Below are 25,359 nucleotides of genomic sequence, written 5' to 3'. Positions count from 1 at the left end.
AGATAACAGGATAACCAATGCATGTCTTTTTCTACCTCATGTCTTTTTGTCCTCAACCACTATATAGTGGTTGAGGACAAACCACTATATAAGGGAATGAATCTGCAAAAGCTACACCCCCATAAACCACATATGTAGGCCTAGTAACCCATGGCAACCAATTAGCAGGTGGAATGTACTAGTCTAGTTTAGCTAGTACTGGCTGCTTGTAAACACATATCCAATTGTTTGCTTTTGGTTACGTGACCTGTGCAACATTTGAGCCTAAACTTTAATTTTGAAATGGGTTGTGTATGCAAGAAACCCCTCAAACACATACGTCAGACTGGTAGATAGCTGTAAGAAAGCTATAAGAAACATCAGCTATTAAAGCATTGGATGTGCTCACATTTTCCATAAAGAGAAATTGCATATCTATTAATATTTTTTTGAAAAAATTATTGCAACGTTAATACTCCATAATATTTCCATTTGTTTTGTTTAATTGCACCATTTTTATCTTTATATTCTATTTGGATGAAGATCAAAAATTGGCATGTCTACATGTTTAAAAATTGGGTGTGTACTTAAACTTTGGTTTATAAAACAAATTATCTGGGTGCCTTTCTCAAGAGCCATCTTTTTTCATATCTAGAGAAGGCCTGGGTCCACTTCAATCTGAGTGAAGTAAGATAAACCTAATTTGCCTTTAAATATTATCTTTTGTACCACTGAAAATGTCTCCAAAACCCTTATTATCATGAGCCAGCCATCTCACCTTTCTACTGTGCAGAATAATCTGCACATTAGGTAGACAATCAGTGCTTTGGTGATGGCTTAGGGCATGCCCAGGACTACTTTGTAGTACAGAAGGGACCAGAGAGAATCTATGATGGTCTCTACAAAAGTGTAATGTTTAAAGGCAATGACCCTGCTTTTGAATAATGCTTTAAGAGACCTTTAAGTAAATGATGGTATATTGTAATACCTTGTCTCATACATATTTGAAGTAACCACAAACAGTAACTATAAACAGTATGCTTTTATTTTCTCTATCCATCACATAATTGAGGCCTGTATAAAATGTACAATATACAAATCTAACAACAAAATATAATAATATAGAATAATAACTATATTAAGTTGTAGCTCTCCTGGGCTCTAGAGCTCATAAAGCAACAATGGACAGTAATCCATAGTAACCATTCAGTGATTTGCATTTTTCAACAAGATGCAGGTAGCACATAAAAAATTGATTTCCACTGGTTACTGCCCATGTGCAAATGTTCCCAGTGTTGATACAGTAAATGGGCCCAGCTGTGTCTTTCTAGAAAATATTGCCACTGGTCTAGTTGATTTGCTCCTGAAGGAATTTCGCATGACCAGGCCATCACACATCTACTATGACAGGTCTGTCACCAAAATGAAGTGCCTGTACCCCTGCATTCTGTAATAGGGAATTAATGGGAGTCTGGTCCAATCTGTTCATATCACGATGCAAAAATTGGACTCTGTTACCTGGAACAAAATAAAGATTATTATTATGCATTTTTAAAACTTCTGGGTATAGTACAATGGCACTTGATTCTAATCATCTTATCAAAATCCATGTTAGTTACTATAGAATTGGGTTATGCACAGTGGCATAATAAGATGTTACTGGGCCCCACAACAAATTCAATTTAGGGCCCTAAAATATTGGTAAGATTTACAGAGATGTACCAAGATATAGCGATATTGCTTATTAAATAGAGCATTTCAGTGCCCTCTGAACACCTGGGCACCCCTGCAACAGCAGGGTCTCCTTCCTCTGTAGTTACACCCTTCGTTATGTAAATATTTGTGGGTAATATATTCACTTTGTGTCTGCTAACCCATAGTATCCAATCAGAAATCAAATTTACTGTGAAAGTTTAAAGGAACGGTAACATCAAAAAAATTAGTTTTTTTAATGAATGACAATATAATGTACTGTTGCCTGCAATGGTAAAACCAGTTTGTTTGCTTTAGAAACACAACTATAGTTTACAAAAGAAACTGCTGTATAATAACAACAGGCTGACAAAAAAGGAAGGTTAAATACCCCCTGCACTAGCAAAGCAGCCACTCCTCACTTTGAACATGGTGCCTGGTGAGTAAGTACACCTTATGATCTATTGTAACTGTTCTTACCTGGACCAACAATAAGTGAACCACCTTGTTGAGCTGGGTCACCTTGAAAGTCAAATGCAGGGCTGGTCATTGCCCTCCAAATGCTTTTAATACTTCCACTGAGGATGTTTGACTTGACGTGAGGACTCCTCCCTAGGATGTATAAAATCACTCACTCGTCACTGCACAGTGGCAAATATAATGTATTCTGAATTAAAAATAAATTGTATTTGATTCATTATTTGTGCCTTTTTAAAGTTTTAAATGTTAATTAGTGCTTATGTCACATAGTTTGTTACGAGAAACCCTATTCACCTATTCAGGTGAAAATATATCTGATTTAAATGCTGTGCTTGTACATTTTTATGCCTTCATGTTTATACATTGACATTACATTAAGACAACATTATTATTACAGTCTTACTGCCTGACTGCCTGGATATGCATGCCACCTTGGGGTGCAGATTTTACACACCAGTTTACGAAGCAAGTAAATTATTCACATTTTGAGTAAAATGGAACAGGCTGAAGATTAGGAGTAACATTTTACTATATAATAGCAGTTAATCTTTTTGTGGTTCCAGCACTGAGATTCGTTAACCATTAATCCTTTGATGGAAATGCCATTATTGAATTTTGTGTTGGCCAATGAGGTGGATGACTGTGTCTAATGACTGTGTCTAATGACTGTGCTGTGAGTATAAGGGCAGACACACACACTGCTATTTCGGGAAATTAGTCGCCCAACGACAAATCGCTACTGCTTAGGGCGACTTATCTCCCCGAACTGCCTTCCCACTGGCTAGAATGTAAATCGCCGGTGTGATGGCACTCAGAACCATTAGTTTTCTGAAATCGCCCAAAGTTGCCTCACGAGGAAACTTTGTGCAACTTTGGAAAGGCGAAGCGATCCGAGTGCCATCCCCCGGCGATTTACATTCTAGCCGGCAGGAAGGCAGTTCTGGGAGATTAGTCAACCGAAGAATCGATTTGTTGCTGGGCAACTAATCTCCCGAAATAGCAGCGTGTATCTCTGCCCTAAAGGAGCAATAAACTAGCGCAAACTATTTACTGATCTTCAATAAAAGTCCAGAAATAATAACCTAATAATGCCAGCTGCAGGTAATTATCGTCGTTATAATATTATTACATCATTTTTGGTGCATAATGCCCATTATAATTAGCTTATAATAAAATTAGCATAATGGGACTCCAGAATTAATCATACAGGAATGTTAATGGTCATTCTATACTATTAATTTAATATCTTTCAGGGGTTTACCTTTTAAGCTTTATGGTTCAGTATGCAACAATTCTAGTGAGAAATATTTAACATACAACTACAAAAAAAGAAAAAAGCAAATATAGTTGATAATGAATAGTATCATGCTACCGGTTAAACATGGTTTTTAAGATTAACTATGTCTTTACACAGACCTTGCAACTTTCACATAGTGCCAATATGCTGGTTCAGTCTATCTAGATGAATTGTGAAAAGATACAAGGGATCTTTGGAGCAGCTAAAAGTTACCATATGCTTTAGGCACCTATTAAATTGAAGGCTGATGCCTTACCTACCATGCACATTGGTTAATTTGCAGGCACCTGCTACAAGGAAATTCTGAGGGAAAATGTTGCTGTTTTTTATGCTTAGCAAATGATCACTAATAACTGACTGTTTTTTTTTTTGTTAACCCTTCACTCTGGGCCGAAACTAGGAAATGGCAGCAGAGGCATGTGCCGAGGGCTAAACAGTGGGCAGGCACTGGGACCCAAGGGACATACACCTGCTGCCTTTTTTAACTCTGACCCTGCCAGTCCTGATGCATGAAGATAAGCATACAGGCAAGTGGAAGGAGTTGGTGAATGATGAGTGGGGACAAGTTGCCAAGTTGTGTGTGAAAGGAGAAGTTAACAGTGACAGCCAGGGGCTTGCCTTGCCTTTGGGCTTGGTTGAGCCTGCAATGGTAAAAGTCATGTTAGAGGAACAGTAACACCAAAAAAATGTGTTTGAAAGGAATGACAATATGTAATGTTGCCCTGCACTGATAAAACTGGTGTGTTTGCTTCAGAAACACCACTATAAACACGCTGTAGCAATTTGTGCAGCCATTCAAGCACAGGATACTCATTAGATAGTAGACAGATAAGTTCCAATAAATCCCATTGTATTTGCCGTTTGTCCTGTGCCTCTTCTAATTTTTCAACTTTGAATGGCTGCCCCCATGGCTACACAGCTGTTATATCAGTGCACCACAACAGTACATTATATTTCCATTCCTTTCAAACGCTTTTAATTTTTTGTGTTACTGGTCCTTTAACTTCAGAAGAACTAATAAATAGCGATGGGTGAAAAATTTGCGAAACGACTTAAAAATTCTCTAAACGCATTGAAGTAAATGGGCGTCAAAACTATTTTGAAGCGCAACAATTTTGACATGAGCAACAAATTTTATACGCACGACTCTTTTTTCCAAATGCATTAAAGTCAATGGGCGTCCAAATAATTTTGACGTGCAACAATTTTGACGAGCAACAATTTTTTTGTCAGCAGATTTTCCCACTGCAAGTTTTCGTGTCAGTTTCGCAAAGACATTCGCCATTGGCGAAATCCATAAATTTGCCGCAAGTCCGTGCCTGCCAAATAAATTCACACATCACTACTAATAAACATTACACAAATAGACCACTGGGGTTGCTATTCAATTTTTAATATAGACCACATTTGCATAGCAGTTAGCAGACAAGGTATATATAATACAATGGTTTTAGTGGAGATAAGCAAAGTCAAAATGTCATTAAGGAACAAAGGGTTGAAAGTGACTTCCAAACAAACATACCGGGGCAATTAAGCTTTGTGTACCCTGTCTTGGATATATTAATTGCTGCTGCATTAAAAAATGCTCACAATCTCTGCAACTGCCATTGCCCTGATGGCTCCTTGGAATCCTACAGTGTTATTATTTTTATTAACATGTATTTATATAGCGCCAACATATTGCTATATGTTGTTCGCTGATACATTTGTATACAAATATGATTGCAGGATAATTGTATGTAAAATATATTAAAGTGTTTATAAGAAAAAGGTATTACCTGAAGAAGTTGAAGTTTCTCCCTTCTTCATACCCAGCTTACTATAAATCGTTCTGTCAGTATCAACATACATTTCATAGGGGTAACCTGTTAAGGAGCAAAAATGCTGAAAAGCAAACAAAAGTGTAAGAACTTGATTTTGTTCTTTCGGCCCTTAAAAATTCCAGAACAGCATTCCATGTTTTTGTCTGAATTCTGTGGGTAGGCCATGTTATATGCAGGCCATTTGCCTGAACTGCTTTTATTTCTTTTTGTGATGCAATGTGACAATGCTAGCTAGAATATGAACATTTTACCATTTCCACTGCCTAAAATCACACTAAAGTACATTTTTGAACTGGGAACTCCCTGTACCAGTGGTGTAAATTAGCTCTAACTAAGGGTCAGTCCACACGAGCAGATTCAGGGAGATTAGTTACCCCAGCGACAAATTGTCTCTTCTTCGGGGCGACAATCTCCCCGACCTGCCTTCCCCTTGCCCTCAGCTGGCTAAAATGAAAATTGCCTGCAGCAATTCACAAGCGGCTCTTCGTTTTCCGAAGTCGCCCGAAGTTTTCTCGTGAGGCAACTTCGGAAAATGAAGCACTGTGTGTGGATTGCCGCATGCGATTTTCATTTTAGCTGGCTGAGAGCAGGGGGAAGGCAGTTCGGAGAGAGATTGATCGTTCAGTTCGTACATGTAGATAGTTTTATATCTGCACATATTTTAGCAGCTAAGGCTTTAACATCTGAAAAGAAATACATTGCTGCTGGGCAACCCTACTCCATTGCAGACAGCCCCCAGTGAATAATTTTGATTTTTGTTTTTGCAGGCCCTTGTGGAAGGCTTTTATTTTTTATACAAGATGCAATAAAGCTTTTTTGTACTACTTTATAAATATTTTGAGACTCCTGGATTCTACTTAATTTGATCATATTTTTTTGGGGTATCGGAGTAGTGCCAGCTCTATTTTTCTGGTTTTGCTGGGCAACGCTACTCCATTTCAGACAGCCCCCAGTGAATAATTTTGATTTTTTTTTTTCAGGCCCTTGTGGAAGGCCTTGGTTACAAGTTCCCTTCCCTTAATATTCCCCTATCGCTTGTCTATTTTTAAGTAAGGCAACTTTGGGCGACTTCGGAAAACGAAGCGCCGCGTATGGATTGCCGCAGGCAATTTTCATTTTAGTCGGCGGAGGGCAGGCAGTTCGGGGAGATTGTCACCCCGAAGAAGAGGAGATTTGTCGTTCGGGCAAATAATCTCCCTGAATCTGCTTGTGTTGCCTGACCCTTAACCCAAAGGAGAAATTGTGCTGGTCTTTTCATTAGCCTAACAATAGCTAGATTTTTTATTTTCACAATCACTTTCCAAAATTGATGCCAGTGGTAGCAAATTCTATTAACCAAAAATCATCCTATATAAAACAATCTTAAAAAACAGTGTAAATATATTTTAAAACAAACCATTACCTCAATATGTATGTATGATAACTGTCCAATAACGATTAATCTCACATTTGCATCCTAAAAAAAAAAAAACAGATCAAATGAATTGAAAAAAACACATAGAATTAAATGCCAACCGTTCAGCTCAAGTTCTAAAAATAGAGTGTTTATACTGTACTTTATATGGGGGGAAATCGAAACGTTCCATATGAGAATACAGTTGCCTATAATAAAATGTTGTTTTAAAGAAATTCTTAAAAAGAAAATTGGGCAAAAAAAACAATACGTTCCAATGGACTGTCACAGCATATCAGTACATGTGAGATCCTACCTCCAGGGCACTTGAGGGAATCTTGGCAAGATCTTCCACATATTCCTTACATGTGTAACAGAGGAAATTCTGCAACAGACAGAGCTAGTCAGTCTCCTAGCAACACAAGCAACAAGTGGCAGTCATGAATCCCAACTGTCACCCTGTCACTGGGCAGCACTTGCACATTGTGACACTGCCTGACAAACCCACTCATTTGATGCAGGAATGAAAAGAATCGCACCTAGTGACAGCTCTACCTTTCACGCAACTACTTTAATACTAAGCCAACCTGAACTTTTTACAAGCACCAATAAAGGTCTATACGCGTGTGACATGGCGGAGTGATACCATTATAAGGTTTACAGTAAATAACATGACGCATTTGTTACCCGCACGAACACCACGATAGTTTTGCGTTCCCGGTATAAATCACCAAAGCGGCGGCTCCTCCCATGTCGGTCCCACAGCAGGCAGTCGGCAGCCAGTTCCAAGTCCGGGTGGAACAAGGCAGCAGCAGGGAACACTTCCTCTGTGTGTTCCTCCACATTGATTTGCTGAGTGACTGGGGTGCGAGTTGCTGCTGCCATTAAACTTCTTAACGTTAACACACAGGCCTCCGTAACTAATAACAACTCGCCTCGGGAGGATACAGTGTGGGAGGGGCTTTCACCAAATCCCCTCCTAACTTCCCTACTTTTTTTTAGTCATGTATACTTCGCCGCAGGCCCAACTTGCGCTGCGAGTATATCCCAGTGTATAGTGGAACTTTATATGGGTTTGTAAGAGTCGACTAGCAAAGCAAGTGATTAGAATCAAGATGTGAATGAAGACTTTGCAACTAAACAGGCTGCGGCAGTGCGCGTTTGATACGATACTGTGACCTACACAACAAAGTGAATCCGCTGCCCGTGACGTCACCGGGTGCCAGCCAACCACGGTAGAAGATGTCACCCTGGCCCAGGCTCACTTACCCTCGAATTCTTCCACCATTCAGTTTACAGGGCTGCATAGTCGGCATGGTGACCTGAAAGCTCTGGCAGCGAGGCAGCAGCGGAGGGATTCCATCTCCAGCAAGCTCAGCAGCGGCCTGGCCGGCAGCAGGGGGGGGAGGAGGGGGATCAGCTGGGAAGAAGCAGCTCTGTCATCACAAGCAACAGCTGCACTGTGTGTGTATGGCACTAGTTGCAGAGCTCGGTTCTATCTAGCGCCAGCGAAGGGACTGGCACCCGAGGAATGTAGCAGCCAGGGCCAAAAGAAGTGGCCGATAAAGTACCCACACTGTCTCTGACTGTCACTGGCAAATATGAGTAGCACTCCCAGGCAGGCATGAAGCGCAGAACTGACAGCTGCAAGGGAGCACATCGCAAGAACGACAGGGGTTGTCACAAGAGACCCAGGAATCTGGCCGAGCTGGGAGAGGAGGAGGAGGAGGATGACTTTAAGGAAGAAGCAGACAGTTACATGCCCATTACTGGTAAGCCCCAACATTGATGGCATCATTATGTTCTTGGAGGCTCTAAACACAGGGGCAAGGATTTAAGCACAGCACCAAGTAAATAGTTAACTGCTGCTGCTTTATGAACTCTCATCAGTACTGTTAGAATCTTACACGTGTGACATCACAACTACCCAGTGACATCATTATTCAGCTAGAGTTGCTGCAAGAGTTTATGTATTACATAACCAGAACTAATCCACCCACCCCCTACAGTTTCCTTCAGTTCTGCAACAGAAATACCCACCTTCTCATAATATAATTAAATAAATTAGATATAATTTTTACATGCCTCTCCTATACTGACCAGTGGCATCCACTTTTAAATTGCTGTTTTGGCAGTGCCAGTATTGTGAGCCCTACAACTAGGGCTGCCAACTTTTCTGAAAAAAATACCGGCCTGCATATATATTTATCTTTTTTCCCTAATCATAACATTAGGATCAACCATCATTTTTACCGGCCAGGTGGCAACCCTACCTCTACATCACGGTCAAAGGTGGCAAGTGGCAACCTTACCTACAACAAAATGTTTTTGGGACATATACAAGGGCTTCATAGACTTGTTTGTATGACATCATCATGTTACAGTCATTTTCTTTTCAAATTTGTGTGAAACGATAGGCCAAAAGGATACATTATTATTTTACAGAACAAAACAAAGCAAAGTCTTAATTGGTATTTACCGTGGCACCAGCACATATTATTAGCTCATTCTCTCTCTCTTTGAATGAGCTAATAATATGTGCTGGACACAAAAAAAACTAATCATCAAAATTAATTAATGTTAAAAGTAACCTATAGGACATGTTGATCATTTTTAGCTGATTGGGCTACTTCTCAGCCTGTCAGTTAAAGTGGACCTGTCACCCAGACATAAAAATCTGTATAATAAAAGTCCTTTTCAAATTAAACATGAAATCCAAATTCTTTTTTTTTTTTATTAAAGCCTTCATAGCTGTTGTAATCTCATTTAAAATCTCAGCTGTCAATCAAATATTGGCTACCCCTCCTCTTTGCCTTAGACATAGAGGCGGGCAGACAATTACTTTCACTTTCCATTCAGCACTTCCTAGATGTCACTGCACTTCCCGCATTCCCCCAGCTCTCTTAACCATTTAATTGTGTAACCAGGGCATGGGGATGGACATCGGGTCCCCCATTCTGGTGCACAAACAAGATTTTGAGATGATGCAAGACTTGCCTTAATAAGTGTCCACAAAATGGCTCCTGTCTGCTTGTTATAATTATGAATTCCTAGACTGATGGAAATAAGATTCAAATAATTTATACAGTGTAATTAAAGTTAATTTTGCTTCACTAACATGGTAAAATAGGGTTTGGAATCATTTTTTTGAGTGACGGGTCCCCTTTAAGAGTTTCTAATGCTAACGGAATGCTGCAGCACAAATATGGCAGCCCCCTCATAGAGGAAAATAGGGGAATCTGATAGGTAATATAAAGGCATCACGGAAATACTTTTATGGAATAATTATAAATGACATGTAAAGACAATTTCATGTAATATGAAAAAAAGTATAATTTTAGGTGTTGGTGTCAATCCATTTTGGCATTATCATTATATTTCCTGATGTATAACTATTAGGCTTAGTGTACACAAGGTAATTAGTTTTTACAGGTAATATAAGGGTTATTTATTCTAGCCAACAGAAATAAATGATGGACATTTGTAAGCTTGTAGCAGCACTTAGAGCTCACATCCATTGACATGTATTGAAATTATTATTATTGACATGTATTTATAGAGCACCAACATATTGCGCAGCGCAAACAGTTATACCAAGTGTGCTCTCAGATGCAATAGAGGGATGAAGCCTTGGTAGTAGAATGTATCCTTACTAAAAGTCTTTGCTGTGCAATATTTATCAATTGTATTAAGCGACACCCACCTCAAAGGGGCATGTTGTGCAAACACAATGGGTCTTGGTGCATTTTGGAAGCTGGAGTACTGCAGTAAACTGTGCGTGTGTGTGCGCAGCAATTTGGCACCTACAATTCATAGGTATAAAGTATAAGTTGGTATTTAATGGAGTGTTTCATAGGGATGGGTGAATTTTTTCGCCTTGTTTTGCCGCAGAAATAATGTATGGTGTTGTGCGTCAAAAAAAAAAAGACGCACAACAAAGATATTTTTGACGTCCATAGACTTTAATGGGCGTCGGCGACATTTCGCTGGCGGCGAATTGTTGGCGAAACTAAACGGGTCAAACTTCGTCCATACCTACCTTTAAGGCAACTTTTATTATGTTATAGAATGGCCAATTCTGAGCAACTTTTCAATTGGTTTTCATTATTTATTTTTTATAGTTATTTGCCTTTTTCTTCTGACTCTTTGCAGCTTTAAAATGGGCGTTGCTGACTCCCAAACAAATGCTCAGTAAGGCTACAAATGTATTGTTATTGTTACTTTTTATTACTGATCCTTCTATTCAGATCGCTACTATTCATACTCCAATATCTTATTCAAATCAATGCATGGTTGCTAGGGTAATTTGGACCCTAGTTACCTGATTGTTTAAAATGCAAACTGAAGAGCTGCTGAATAAAAAGCTAAATAACCACAAATAATAAAAAATGAAAACAAATTGCAAATTGTCTCAGAATATCACTCTCTACATCAAACTAAAAGTTATCTCAAAGGTGAACAACCCTTTTAATGAGACTTGTATTATGATGTAGTTTTTAAGTGCTTTAAGTGTTTTTGCTTAAGAAGTCTTGTGAGAAGAGATGAGGATCTGGTTCCTGGCTTGCACTGAACTAATACAATACATTTCACATGCTGGTGTTGCTTTTTGAATAATTCTAAGGAACAATTAGCAAAATTAATTTTTTTTGGCACATTTTACAGTGTGTATGGACATGTGTATCACACTGAGATTTTTTTTTAAAGATTTTATTAGCACCAAAAAGATACATACAAAACAGAGTGAAACATGGCATACAGTCATGAATAGGGTTACATCTGAGATTTATTTTATATTTAGGTTTGATAAAACATCTTAATTGGGCTAGTGAGTAGCTCTAGATTTTACATTATTTTACACTGTGTATGTCACAGTAGGGGCACTAATCATATTATTGAGTCACTAGTGGCTAAATCTTCCATTATTTAGGTGTAATACACAATACATTTGAATATAATACACTATTGGCTTTCCCCTTTTATAGCTTTGGAGTTGTGATAGGAAACCATACTGAACTGTATCTGAACCTCATTTAGCTAAGGGGGGGGCTGCCACACATTTGGGAACTGTTACCCTAAGGCAGTGAACTCCAACCAGTGGCTCATGGGCAACATGTTGCTCACAAATATATATAAATTATCCATAACCTGCCAAATTTTGTAAATTGGACATGGTAATTAGGGGGTGTGGCCATAACTTTCGTCCCTCTTTCTGTTTTCAAAATTTTGGGAAGTATGGACAGTGATGTAACTAGATGTTATGGGGCCCCACAACAAATTAATTTTATGGCCCCCAACATATCTAGAGGTTGTCATTTTTTATAAATATATGTTGAAATTGCTCATTAATTAGGGCGCCATGGGGTCCCCCTATACCCCAGAACCTCCCTGCAGTCACAAGGTCTGCTTCCTGCTTGCAGCGATACAGCAAATAAGGTTACCTTGAATAAAAACATTTTGATTCTAATTGCATATCAACGTAGTTTATAGCATTTTGGTTGCTATCTTCATAGCCTGATTGGTAAAGGCCTCACAGGTTTTTCTTCTTTGGTAGTGCTTATATGTGCCTGATGCTAGATTAGGAGAGCAATAGTTAGGGGCAGATTTATCAAAGGTCAAGATGAGTTTTTGAATGAAAAAAAATCGAATATCGAGCTATTTTTTGTGTACTTCAACTAGGGAATAGTCCAAATTCGATTCGAATTTGAAAAAAATTCAAAAACTCGAATATCGAAATTTATCATGTACTGTCTCTTTAAAAATTCGATTTCGACCATTCACCATCGAAAACCTGCCAAATTGCTGTTTTAGCCTATGGGGGACCTCCTACAACCTATATGGAGTCAATTGGTGGTCTTTGAAAAATCAATGTTTTTTTAAGAAAAACGATTCGAATTTGGCGAATAAGGTCCTATTCGATCAAAAACTGACCTATTCGATGAAAAATAAACTTCGACTTAATTTCGGTTGGTCTTTTTTAATTCGAATTTCGAAGTTTTTTCAATTCGAAATTCGATCCTTGATAAATATGCCCCTTAGATTCACTTTTCCTCTACACAAAAGAAGGAAAGGTCAACACCTGTTTTGCCTACCCTGGGATTGCACAGCATGGTACTGTGATGCATAAATAATATTTATAAATAAAAAGCAGAGGGTTCACATGCAGGCTTTCCTTAGCTGCAACATTGCCCCCAATTTACAAGCAAATTTGAGCTGATTTTGGCCAGGCATTTTTTCTTTTTTTCATTGTGATTATCAGTAACTTTTTATTCCCCATACATTGTGTGCATTTTCTTTTTCACAATTATGTAAAAGTTAATGACACGGGGCACCACTAATGATGCAGTGACACAGTCTTATGAAAATGTATCCATCTTGGTAGCTACCATTGTTTTGTGCTATACTCAGTATTCATGGAAATTTAATGACAGCACCAAAAAAGAAAATTGTGTTGTTCTGCCAGTGGTTAACTAGATATTACTGGGCCCCATAGAAAATTATTTTTCAGGCCCCCAAAATGTCTAGAGGTTGCCTCATTTAACCAGTGTGCTTTCTTACACCATGTCAAGAGCAAGTGGTTTGTAAATCTCACCAAAGGTATCAATTATTATTAACAATTCAAATAACTAGACTTTATGATAGCTTTGATTTTCCTTCTTTTACATTACAGAATGTGCAAAGCATTAAAAGGGTTGTTCACCTTCAAATAACTTGTTGTTTTCCGATAGATCACCAGAAACAATGACTTTTTCCCATATACTTTCTAATTTCTATGTGTTACTGTTTTTCTAATATTGAAGTGTAAAGTGTCTTTTTTCAACCATCTAAAGCAGCTCTGGGAAGGGGGGGGGTCGCCAACCCTGTAAACTTGATACATTTAGTTGATACATTTGTTATTTTTGTATGGGTTTCATTATAGGCAGCTGCTGTAATTGATACAATAGTTGCTAATACTGTATTCCAGAGATGCTGCTGAAAAATGTATCGACTCAATGTTGCAAAATTGTAACAGTTTAGAGTCTCTCCCTGAATTACTCAGACACCACAGAGCACAGACAGACACATTCAACTTTAAACTTAGATTTTGGAAAAACAGTAAACAATAAATAATGCAAAGTAATTGAAAAAAGTCTTTATTTCTGGAGAACAATCTGAAAACAACTGAACTGAAAAAAGTGTTTGGAAGGTGAACAATCCCTTTAAAGCAATACTGTCAAGGGAAAAGATGTTTTGGTTTTTTTCAAAATACATCAGCTAATAGTGCTGCTCCAAACTTTCAAACCGCTACGGAGCGCTGATCAAGAATGATTCAGGAGTCTGACACTGCTAACATCAATTTTCGGCTTTATTCAGACGCATATGAAGATTACATCGGAGGGTGTACAATTCTAACGCGTTTAAACGCTTGAGACACAAGATATGATTTAAAAGGAGTAGGGGTTCAGAGGGTGTCTTTGTGTCTTTTATTATAGTACCCCATGCATAATTTTCATCATACATCCAATGGAAAAAAAATTTGATTTTCACTAAAGTAAAAAAATAAATAAACCAAACAAATCAAAAGTAGACTCACATTTTACAAAATGGCATTGGTAGGGCAATGACCTAGAAGAACTTCAAAAGTTTTTTTTTAGGGGACAAGGACAAGGCCTTGGTTCTGTACTGTTATCATAGTGTAACTATCCAGGCCTTGGGACAAAGTGTGTTTTAATAATAAAAGCATTTTTTGTATTTGTGTGATCAGAGTAAATGAGCTCTCTAGCTACATGTGATACATATTGAGTAAGGGCTTGGATCAAGGTTAGAAGCCTTTTTTTGCTACACATGTCTCCCAGTGACAAATTTTCTCTTGCAAAATATACTTGATGGCAACAAGGATAAAATGTGAGAGAAGGTTTATGGAATGGATCTTTTTTAATGAGCTGGTGTACCACTGTGAATTATGGTAGACTGTACTGAAATCCTTTTCATGACAAAATCCTTTATCAAAAGAACTGCAGGATTTCTTCAACAGTTAAAGAAAAGTAAAGAAAAGCTCTTCTATTCTTTAGTTTAATAATTGCACGTGCTGGCACTGGCTAAGAACTCAACTCTCATTCACAATGATAGAATCACTGCTCTGCATTTCAAGTAATGCATTTTCTACCAATTACATTTTATTTTATCAGTAATGTTTTAAGAAATAATGCATAGTACTGTGGTTTACAAAGCGTACAGTTTAAGATGACCTTTACTTAAATCTTACAGTTTCCATGCTGATGCTAAGGAATCATCATAGAACAAAGCTTCAGTACTGGTAAATGACCCATTATTAAGGAAATCAGCTGCAAATTACTGTAGCTATGCAAATCAAAGTAGAAAAAAATCATATATTAGGTTTTTTTATGACTCAATCTAGTGGATTTATAAAGTCCAGAAAATGATTGAAGCTTAATAAATACCTGGAAATACTACTTTGTGTAAACAAAACAGAAGAGGAATTTCTGCAGTGCATAAAATACAGAATACCCATATTAGTCCACACCATCAGGGCCGCCATCATGGGGGGCAGTGGGTACAATTGGCCCGGGCCCCCCTTGACAGCTCCGAAGTCGTGTGGGCATTTCCGAAATGCGCAAGTGCCGAAAATATGAACAGGCGAAGTCCTGAAGCGGTGTAAAGACCCGAAGCCACGAAAACAGCCGAACTCCCGAAGTGGCAAAAAGACCCGAAGCCACGAAAACAGCCGAACTCCCGAAGTGGCAAAAAGACCCGAAGCCACGAAAATAGCCGAAACTCCCTAAACGGCGAAAAGCCTGAAGTCACGAAAACAGCCAAAATTGAAGTCCTGAAGCGGCGAAAAGACTATAGTCACGAAAACAGCTGAAATTTAAGTCCTGAAGCTGCGAAAAGACCCAAAGTCACAAAAGGAGGCAAAGTTGAAGCCATGAGTTCAATCTACTGAACACCAATTTGTGTTTTTTTCTTTTTTTTTTTTTTTAAATCCCCTGGCCATCAATGTATTATTTTAATATTCTTTAGGCCCCTGCCACCAATATTTTTTTTAAAAATATTCTTTTGGGCCCCAATTTTATTTTTAACTTGTAAGGGGGACCCTGGCGCCAATGTTTCTTTTTTCTTAACTTATCGGGGGGCTCTGGTCACCAATTCTTTTTTTTAACTTGTAGGAGGGCCCTGACCACCAATTTTTTAAAAAAATTTTAATGGGAGCCCTGACACCACAGTTTTTTTTAACTTGTAGGGGGGCCGTTACCATCAATAGCTTTTTATAACTTGTGTGTGGGGGAGAGGGGTTTACCTTTTTTAGCACTGATGTCTGTGTGGTCTTTTAACTGTTGTGTGGAATGGGCGGGATCTGGGGCAGGGCTTGGGGTTTTATTGTCATTTGAACAATGGGACACAACCAACATTTTTCAACCTGTATATGTTCACAGTTTGCACATAGGGAAAATAATAATGAACCTATGCCTTAAAGCATACATTATTAACTAAAATGTGTGGTAATGTAGCTCAATTCATAGTTACAGTAGAGAATGAGTTTGGCTAGTGCCTGCATTTCTACAGTCTTCTCGGAAGTGATAGATATTTAATAAATGGTGGTTAGCTATTGTTAGAAGTTTCCATCACTAGATGGCAATGTGCGAATCTCCTCTAGAAGTTTCTGGAAGCAGGAAGAAAAGCTATTCACTAGGGCAGTGATCCGCAACCAGTGGCTCGCGAGTAACATGTTGCTCCTCAAACCCTTGTATGTTGCTCCCAGTAACCTCAAAGCAGGTGCTTATTTTTTAATACCTGGATGGGAGGCAAGTTTTGTTTATTTAAAACCAAGTGTACTGCCAAACATAGCCTCCTGTAGGCTGCCAGTCAGCATAGGGGCTTATAAATAGCCAATCACAGCCCTTATTTGACATCCCCCAGGATGTTGCTCCCCAACTCTTTTTAATTTGGAATGTGGCTCACAGGTATTAAAGGTTGGGGACCCCTTCACTAGGGAGTTTATATAGGTGAGTAGTTGTCCAAGCTTATCTGGCTGATAACAGGATAGAACTGATATAAAGGAGCTTCCATAGGAAAGGAAGGAATGAATACTCTGGCAGCACATGCTGCATAATTGAACATCCTCCTTATTGTCACCCAACCCACTCACTAGGTGGGCTATCGTTTCATACGATATTCGGTGCGTGTATGGTGGGGACCGATATCGACAGAACATTTGGATATCGGTCGGCTCGTCGATCCATAACCGCCTTTACTGACATTCAAATTTTTATCTAAGATTCTCGAAAAATCTGTCGTTTTTCAATCTGGCTTTCTGATTTTTTTCGCTAGTGATTGACTCCAAGATGTAATCAAACCAGTCTCTGGATCAGCATTGTACTAAGATCTTTATCCCTGTATTTTCTGTATACCCCCAAAACTCACAGCAGGATGGCATAGTGGCAATTCATCATCTGCACACACATCATCTGCCAAATTTAAGTAAACGGCGAGTCCCATTTTTCAAAGGTTGAATTTTAGTGGTTTTAGAGGAAACTATGATTAAACGCTAATATTCTCTAAAATCACAAATGACATGAAAGTTAACAAAAGATCCCAATATAAACAAAAAAAAAATAATGGATGATTCACTTATGAGTTCGAAAACCTATGCTTTTGCTAGCAAAAAAAAATCAAAAAAATAAATGGATTAAAAATGGTACAATAAGATCAGAGCAGCTTCCCTTTGACTTCTATAAGACCTTAAGAAAAGGCACACTGGCACACAAGCTGTGAATGCAGGTGAACACCTTGCAAAGATTTATTACCGGAAGTGCAACGTTTCGGGGCAAGCCCCTTTGTCAAGCACCTCTATCACTGTGCACCAAGGAAATTGGAATTATCTACACAGAACAGGTGTGCGTGAGCTACTACTACTTTGTTCTATAAGACCTTGACAGGTTTTACTTGGTGTTTTTTTGTATTAGAGTGTGTATAATGGTTCATGGTTTTTACACTTAATAAATCTTGAATTTTTTGAGTATTAAAGAAATACAGAAAAACAACCGATTTTTAGAAAAAAAACATTTGAATGTTAGTAAAGGTGACCATAGATGTAATAATTACTAATCTTTCCTGTGACCATTGGTTTTCAATACAAATGTGTTAGAGTTGAATTGTCAGATACAGGTAGAAACAATAGAATTATACCTGTATATGACAAATCAGTACTAACAGTGGCCAATGTTCGAGTGCTTTCAAAGGCGCCTGATCAATGAGCCGACTGATATCCAAGTCTTTTGCTGATATTGGTTAGCTCGTCTCCCACCATACACACAACGAATATCGTATAATTTTATGTAAATTTCTGACTTCTATCTATTTGCCACATTGCATTAGGTACCAAAAAAACCATCATAAATATGAATGCCAGATGTCCACTGAACAGTTTGATGCCCATTGTGCATAGGATTAACAATGTATCTGGCGTTTAGAGACCCCAAAATAAAATTATCGCATATACATTGTCTTGGAAGTCACTTTAGCTACCGAATAATCAACATCTTACTGCATTATTTGCAGGGTAAAAACACAAACTAGTGACACTCTGGCTGCTGCAATATACTGTAAGCACCCGGTATGTGTATTATGTTCCAGTAGGGAGGCCCTAGAAAACCATATATGTTCTGAAATTACACATTCTGACAAATTAAAAACAGGTAAATATGTCTACTGCAACAACCAAACTGCAAAGCTATGCTAAATGTACCGGTTTTTATGAAATTTCTAAAAATCGTCACAAAACTTGCATTGTTCCCCATTATATGCTTCACATTTCGCAGTGTACCAGCATAAAACATCCTAATATGAACACCAGGGGTCTACTGAACAGCTTGATACTCAATATACATAGATTTACTAAACTATGTAGTGTGCAGAGGCATGCAAATGGATATACAGCAGACAACATTTTGATGGGGAAAAAAACAAGTAACAAAAAACAATGCAGAATGCAATTAAATCAAATGAATGCAATCAGTGCCGGCCACCCCCCTCCCCCCGTGCACATGCATCCAAATGCAACTGTGTGTGCATGCGAGGGGATGGGACAGAGGGGAGAATGAAACAGGGGAGCAAACACTGACTGAGGGTAGGTAGAAGACAATTTAAGAGGTACTATTGTTGTGTGTACCTATTGTTGCACCCTAGACAGGTTCCTCTTCTGCCTACCCCTAGTTCCAGCCCTGAATGCAATAAAACCACTAAAATCCGTCAAGGCTGTCAAAATCGCAGTTTGAATAATTTAGTGTGGCCAAATACATTTTAGGGACAAAAACAAGGGAGCAACACCTATGCAGAACTGAAAATGCAATAAAATGGCTAAAAATGCAATAAAACAGATAAAAATGCACCAAAATCACCAAAAATGCAATATAATCACAAAGTGACATACAAAATGTATTACACAGTGCGGTTAGTGAATACACTATTCACAATGGCAACAAACTGTTTTTTCAGGAAAAAAAATGCAGGATGCAGTAAAAAAGTGTATGCATGTGTTCACCTGTGTAGGTGAATGTGAATGTGTGAAACCCCCAAATCCCACAAAAATGTATGTGTGTAAGTTTAATTGTGTATTTAGCATAAAAATTGTGATTGTGTATTTTGTGTGTGTGTTTTACACTTACCTGAGGTATGTAGGCTACGGATCCTTGTCCAGGAAGGCTGGGGGACTGGAGGCACTGAAGGAAGTCATCCTGGTCGGGGGCATCGCTGCGGGAAGGCAGAAGTGAGGGAAGCAGCAGACACGCTTGTGCTGCTCCTATGGGGTCCCTAGGGGAACACCCACCAGGGGCCACTTCCCCCCCCCCGCTCGTCGCCTATGAGCTGCAGAGTGAGCGGAGAAAGAGCGACCAGCTTCAAAAACCGCTGATAGGCTGATAGGGGATTTGTTTTTCATATTTAAATGTTTTTTTTTCATTTTTAAATGTTCTTTAGTTGCCTTAAAGGGGTTGTTCACCTTTCAGCACTTTTTTCCGTTCAGTTGTTTTCAGATAGTTCACGAGAAATAAAGACTTTTTCCAATTACTTTCTATATTGTATGTGTGACCATTTTTCTAATATTAATGTGAAAGTCTAATTTTTCACCTTTCTAAAGCAGCTCTGGGAGCTGACTCTCTAAATAGTTCTAAATTGATACAATTAGGGGCAGATTTATCAAGGGCCGAATAGAAAATTGTAATTTTTGAATTCAAAGTTCGAGTTTATTTAAGTGTAATTCGACTAGGGAATAGTCCCAATTGGATTCAAATGTAAAAAAAATAGACTATTCGCCATCTAAAACCAGCTGAATTGGTGTTTTAGCTTATTGGGGACCACCAACAATCAATTTGGAGTAGTTTGGTGGACTTTTGAGAAAAATATATTTTTTCGAAAAATTCTGATGAATTTTTATTGATATAAAAATATAGAAAAAAAAATATATAGTGAGCTTTTTTATACGCAATAATCAGATAGCTTCAATAATTTATTTCCCAAAAAGAGCAAAAATTTAATAATTCCAGAAAAGGTATATAATTAGAATGTATTGGTTCCCTTTATATTTGCAGGTTTTGTCGTTTAAACACTAAACAAAACCATCAGAAAAGCACTTTCCATGTCCGATTAATCAAATACAGAATATTTGCTCTCCTGCTGTTCAATTTTTTGTGTAAGGATAATAAACAAGAAATGTTTTCAGGTGCCTTGTAGGATAAATGACAGTTCTGTTTCCCTTTTATTTGTCCGAAGATATTTCATGTTCCTGTAATACAAGGACAAGATAAATGACTGCATTAGCTAAGGAAATGTGATCTTTTCCTTGCAGTTGGGGAACAAATATGCCCTTCTAGGTAGATAAAAAAGGCTAAAAAAAAACCCAGTAATTTTATTTAGAGGTGATTTCTTTATATAAAGGGTGAACTTGACATGTGAAGGAAAATTTTAATTGCACATCAATTAAAATTATTCTAAAGTTATTTTCTCTCACTCCGTGTTCTTCATTCCACATTCTTTGGTCTTCCTGCCACATTTGATAATAAATTGCATAATAACTGTGTCATGCCATTTTATTTCTGGCTTTCAAGTCTCTTCCTTATCCAAATATAACACAAAGGTGTGTGTATACTGTAGCTACACAGTGAATCCATTGTTCCCGGGAGACTGTTGTTTTGGTTATTTCTCACAGAGAAATTTTTTTCTTCCTTTGTAAACTCCACAGTGTAGTATTTCTTTACCCTCTCACCTGAACAAAATACTGATTTGTGTGTTCCTATACTGGTTTCTTGTTGAATGCTAGTACACGGGATTTAAATATGTTGTTCACCTTCCAAACACTCTTTTCAGTTCAGATATTACATCAGAAATAAAGACATTTTCAATTTGCAGGTTTCTACTGCATTCCCTGTTGATATAATGATGATACAATAGTTGCATATAGTGCTGTAAAATGTGTCAACTAATGCAGTTTATTGTATTCGGAGTCCGCATCCCTGGATTACCAAGTGACTGAATCACTAGGGATAGAGAGAGGAAGATTAAAGTTTAAACTTCAATTTTAGTCAAAAATAAAAAAAGAAAGCAGTTAAAAAAGTATTTTTCTGGTGTACTGTCTGAAATTAAATCTAAAATAAGGGGCCGATTCATCAAGAGTCGAATATCGAGGGTTAATTAACCCTCGATATTCGACTAGGAACTAAAATCGTTCGAATATCGAAGTCGAATGATTTAGCGCAAATCCTACGATCGAACGATCGAAGGATTATTCGTTCGATCGAACGATTAAATCCTTCGAATCGAACGATTCGAAGGATTTTAATCCAACGATCGAAGGAATATCCTTCGATCAAAAAAACTCAGGCAAGCCTATGGGGACCTTCCCCATAGGCTAACATTGAGTTCGGTAGCTTTTAGCTGCCGAACTAGGGGGTCGAAGTTTTTCTTAAAGAGACAGTACTTCGACTATCGAATGGTCAAATAGTCGAACGATTTTTAGTTCGAATCGTTCGATTCGTAGTCGAAGTTGTAGTCGAATGGTCGAAGAAGCCCAAAAAACACTTCGAAATTCGAAGTTTTTTTAATTCGAATCCTTCACTCGAGCTTTGTAAATGTGCCCCTAAGTGTGGACAATTCCTAACCAGTAGTTATAAACAGCCTAACCAAATTTGAGCTTGTGTGGCCATCTTAAAAGGCATCTAAACCCAAAAATGATTTTGTATATACTTACTCAGGGTGCATTTCTGAGCACTTTTTACATTCATTTTCTATTTTTAGTGGTTTTAGACTGCTAATAACCACTTAAAAAAGAAAACAAATGTAAATTATAAACCTGCTCTAAATAAGTGTATACCAATTCATGTTTTGGGGGTTTAGTGCTCCTTTAAGGCATATTTGTGTTGGGGCCACCTTTGCTTAGGCAAGCTCCACTGAGACTTGGATTCATTCTACAAGTGCCTTAGGTCTATGTGATGAAATTTTTGTATTTTGGAATATGTAGACAGTCAATGCCTTCTCATTGCCCCCAATTGGCGAAATTACCTTAATATTCATATAGAGACACTCACTTTGTAAGATTATGCTTTATTTTTTTAGAACCAATGTATTCCACAGTGCTTTTCAGCGATTATACACATTCACCTGCCTTGCCCCAGTTAAGCTTACACACTAGTCAACATATGTAATAAAATGTTTGCCCAGGTACAGCAACCCACAGGATGTTTGTTATTAACCAGATGACCAGTAAATCTATGCTATGTTCTAATTGGCTTCTGTTAGTGACTAAGGCTGTAAAAAAAACAGTTCTAGACATTTATTACATATCTTCACATTCACACACACGTTAGTCTGTTTTCTCAAGAGCCAGTTAACCTGCCTGTATGTTTTAGAATGTGGGAGGAACACTAGAATACTAGTAGGCAACACACACAAGCATGGCAAGAGCATACTCCTTGTACCCTGTAACCTGGCTGGATTTTATTTTAGAATAACCCATATTAATCAACTGCCTACAGTGCTGCTGCAACATTTAAATATTTATTTTGTAGGTTAAGAATTATTGATCATACATAATTATGTTACACATATATTCATTTTTATGTACAAGAGACACAAATAACCTGCAAAATATAAGTGTCGCTCTCTGATCCAGCAAATCAAGGTTAGAGTAATTAAGATACTGGGGGTCATTTATCAACACTGGGCAAATTTGCCCATGGGCAGTTACCTATAGCAACCAATCAGTGATTAGCTTTTTAATGCCAGCTGCAAGTAGAACAATGAATGCAGCAATCTGATTGGTTGCCATGGGTTACTGCCCATGGGCAAATTTGCCCAGTGTTGGTAAATTACCCCCAATGTGTTCTGCAGCACTGTTGCAAACAGCTGACTTCTGCCATTTTTATGCACCTTTCAATGCACACCTGTACCAATTACTTATTAGCCCTGCAGCTTATACTGGTTATAAATGATTCCCTGGTAACTTATGTGTATACCAAATAGTTGCACAGAGCTCAGTACAAAAATGCATCTGATATGACTGAAAATTACTAGTTGCAGGCCCCCACAGTGTCGGTTTCAGTTTCAGTGTTTAAAGGGGAACTCTGGCTTCCAAACCAAAATTTGATAAAGAGGCCCACATAACACAGAAACCCCTAATATATCTATCACAGTTACCTGTTCCTTCAAAAAGTATGAACACATGCCATTTTCTATGCTGAAATCCAGTTGTTTAACAGTTCTACTCTTTCTGCATTATTTGAAATCCTGTCAGGGAAGGAGGGACTTTACACTGATGTTACAAATTGTAACAACTTCTCCACAGCTAACAGACAGCATGCAGGAACTACATAACCCACAATGCACTGCAATGTTTTGTTCCTTATTATAATCACGTGTGCACGGAATTGTGGGGTTTGGAGGATGCAGGCTGAGGACAGATCTCTGCTGATATGAAGTAACAGTAGTCAGCCAGCTCAGCAAAGTAGTCAGACAGATCAGCAGGAGAGCAGGGGGCTAGGCTTAGGGAACTGTTCCAAACTATTAAAAATCATGAAAAGTCTGCATATTTTTTAATTGATGTATATTGCAAAGTTGCTTCAAATTGTGTTTACTTTTCAAAAAGCTTAAGTTAAGTTTGTGTGGAGTTCCCCTTTAAGCTTCACTGGGCAGGAAGTGATGTGAAATATAACCTCTGTAAAACGCTGTGGAATATGTAGGTGCTATACAAATAAAGATAATAATAGTTTAGCATGATATTTTATAGAAAGCTATTTAACATCAATATTTTGTACAGGAACATGTATAAAAAAAATCTTGCAGAATTGTCAACCAAGATAATGTGGGAAAACAATTCTTTAACATGTCTTAATCACAAATACCAATTCATTATATTCACTATTTTATTCAAATCAATGTATCATATATAATAATATAATAGACTGTTGCCAACAGCTTTTTCAATAACTTTCCTAGCAGCTTTTCCATTTGTTCAAATGAAATGCAGAAATGTAGATGCAAACATAGTTTGCATGCAAATCACACCTAAAGTTCACGTGGCTCATGTCTAATTAATATTTCACTGGCTTCTAAGTACTTCTGCAACATCCACCTGAACTGATCTATAATAAGCCACATAGCAAAGAGGTGTCATATATGACCAATATTAAAGAGATTTAGCACCATGCTGTGAGGTTGCTTTTCCTTAGCAGGGGCTAAACAGCAGCTGGCACAAAAGAAGCCATTGGCCAAAAAATACCTTGAAGTTTGTCAGAAAACCTTTCTTAGAAACAAACACAAAGCAAACATTTAAAAAACAAATGATTCAATTCTTTATGCAAGCAGCAGTATTGGAAATGACAACACTCCTAAAAGAAATAAACCAATTTATTATAACATGACACATAAGAATGCTATCTATGACATGCCGTGTGTATAAAAATATATGGAACACTGCCAGATGGTTTTTTTTTATAATTGCTGTACAGTAATTATCATTTAATTTAAAAGATTCCTTCGTATAGCATTTTATTTGTTGTCATTGCATGGTGTGCTGCTTGATTTGGAATGTCTTGGGCTGATATTTTAATAAGATTCATGTACTGTACACATGTGTAATATGGTGGGAAAAGGCCACTCTTGCATCTTAATATATGATTATTTCATTTCCTCTTTCCATCTGTTTTATAATTGTGGATGGAGGTGTGCCCTACAAGTAGTCAGAACTTTCAACTGGTAGACACAAGTGTTTTGTTTATAGGAGTGGTTTGCAACGGCAGTGCTAAAGGATATCTGCATATGAAACTGTCAGTCCCATCTGAACAATGCACCTTTTCTTTGGTGTGGATATCCTGACAACCTGCACCAATACAACATTCCATTTAATTATTCTTGCATAATTTGCAAAATTTGGTATATGCATAGAACACTTCTTTCCTTTATTTAAGCATGTGTTGATGTGGTCATCACCCCAACGTAATTTTTAAGCCTGTATAATTGATATCTGGTTGTTTTTGGGTTTTTTTACACAATAAGTCTTCTTTAACTTTTAGCACAGCATCACTCAGCAGTGGGGAGGGTGGAAGCAGGAGTATTAGCCTGTAACCTATCTGTGACCTGCTCCTGGTGAAGGTTTTTTGGCCCAAACTTTAATAACCCATGTGTTTAAGGCTCTTACACATGGGTGTTTT

General features: G+C 37.9%; 2 protein-coding genes across 8 annotated transcripts in view; one reads left to right on the top strand and one right to left on the bottom strand.

Annotated features, from left to right (window-relative positions):
* Positions 1 to 1,002: 1,002 nt before the first annotated feature.
* Positions 1,003 to 7,862, bottom strand: prxl2c.S (peroxiredoxin like 2C S homeolog). Of its 2 annotated transcripts, NM_001098685.1 has the most exon segments (6): positions 1,003 to 1,497; positions 2,152 to 2,283; positions 5,227 to 5,332; positions 6,674 to 6,727; positions 6,981 to 7,049; positions 7,352 to 7,574. In NM_001098685.1, coding segments are annotated over 6 exon segments (687 nt in total). In that variant the 5' UTR covers positions 7,550 to 7,574; the 3' UTR covers positions 1,003 to 1,369.
* Positions 7,863 to 7,948: 86 nt separating this feature from the next.
* The window catches only part of cdc14b.S (cell division cycle 14B S homeolog), a 69,696-nt gene continuing 52,285 nt past the window's right edge, over positions 7,949 to 25,359 (top strand). For 3 of the 6 annotated variants that reach the window (XM_041574576.1, XM_041574555.1, XM_041574562.1), the window contains exon 1: positions 7,950 to 8,436. In XM_041574576.1, coding sequence (XP_041430510.1) covers positions 8,289 to 8,436 — 148 coding nt within the window. In that variant the 5' untranslated portion in view covers positions 7,950 to 8,288. Of the gene's footprint in view, positions 8,437 to 25,359 lie in introns of all 6 variants that reach the window. The other 3 variants (XM_041574565.1, XM_041574558.1, XM_041574580.1) reach the window with 3 other exon arrangements.

Source organism: Xenopus laevis, chromosome 1S (genome assembly GCF_017654675.1).
Source record: "Xenopus laevis strain J_2021 chromosome 1S, Xenopus_laevis_v10.1, whole genome shotgun sequence".
Classification (NCBI taxonomy): Eukaryota; Metazoa; Chordata; class Amphibia; order Anura; family Pipidae; genus Xenopus; species Xenopus laevis.
Note: the sequence above shows the minus strand (reverse complement) of the source record. Positions and strands in the feature narration are given on the sequence as shown.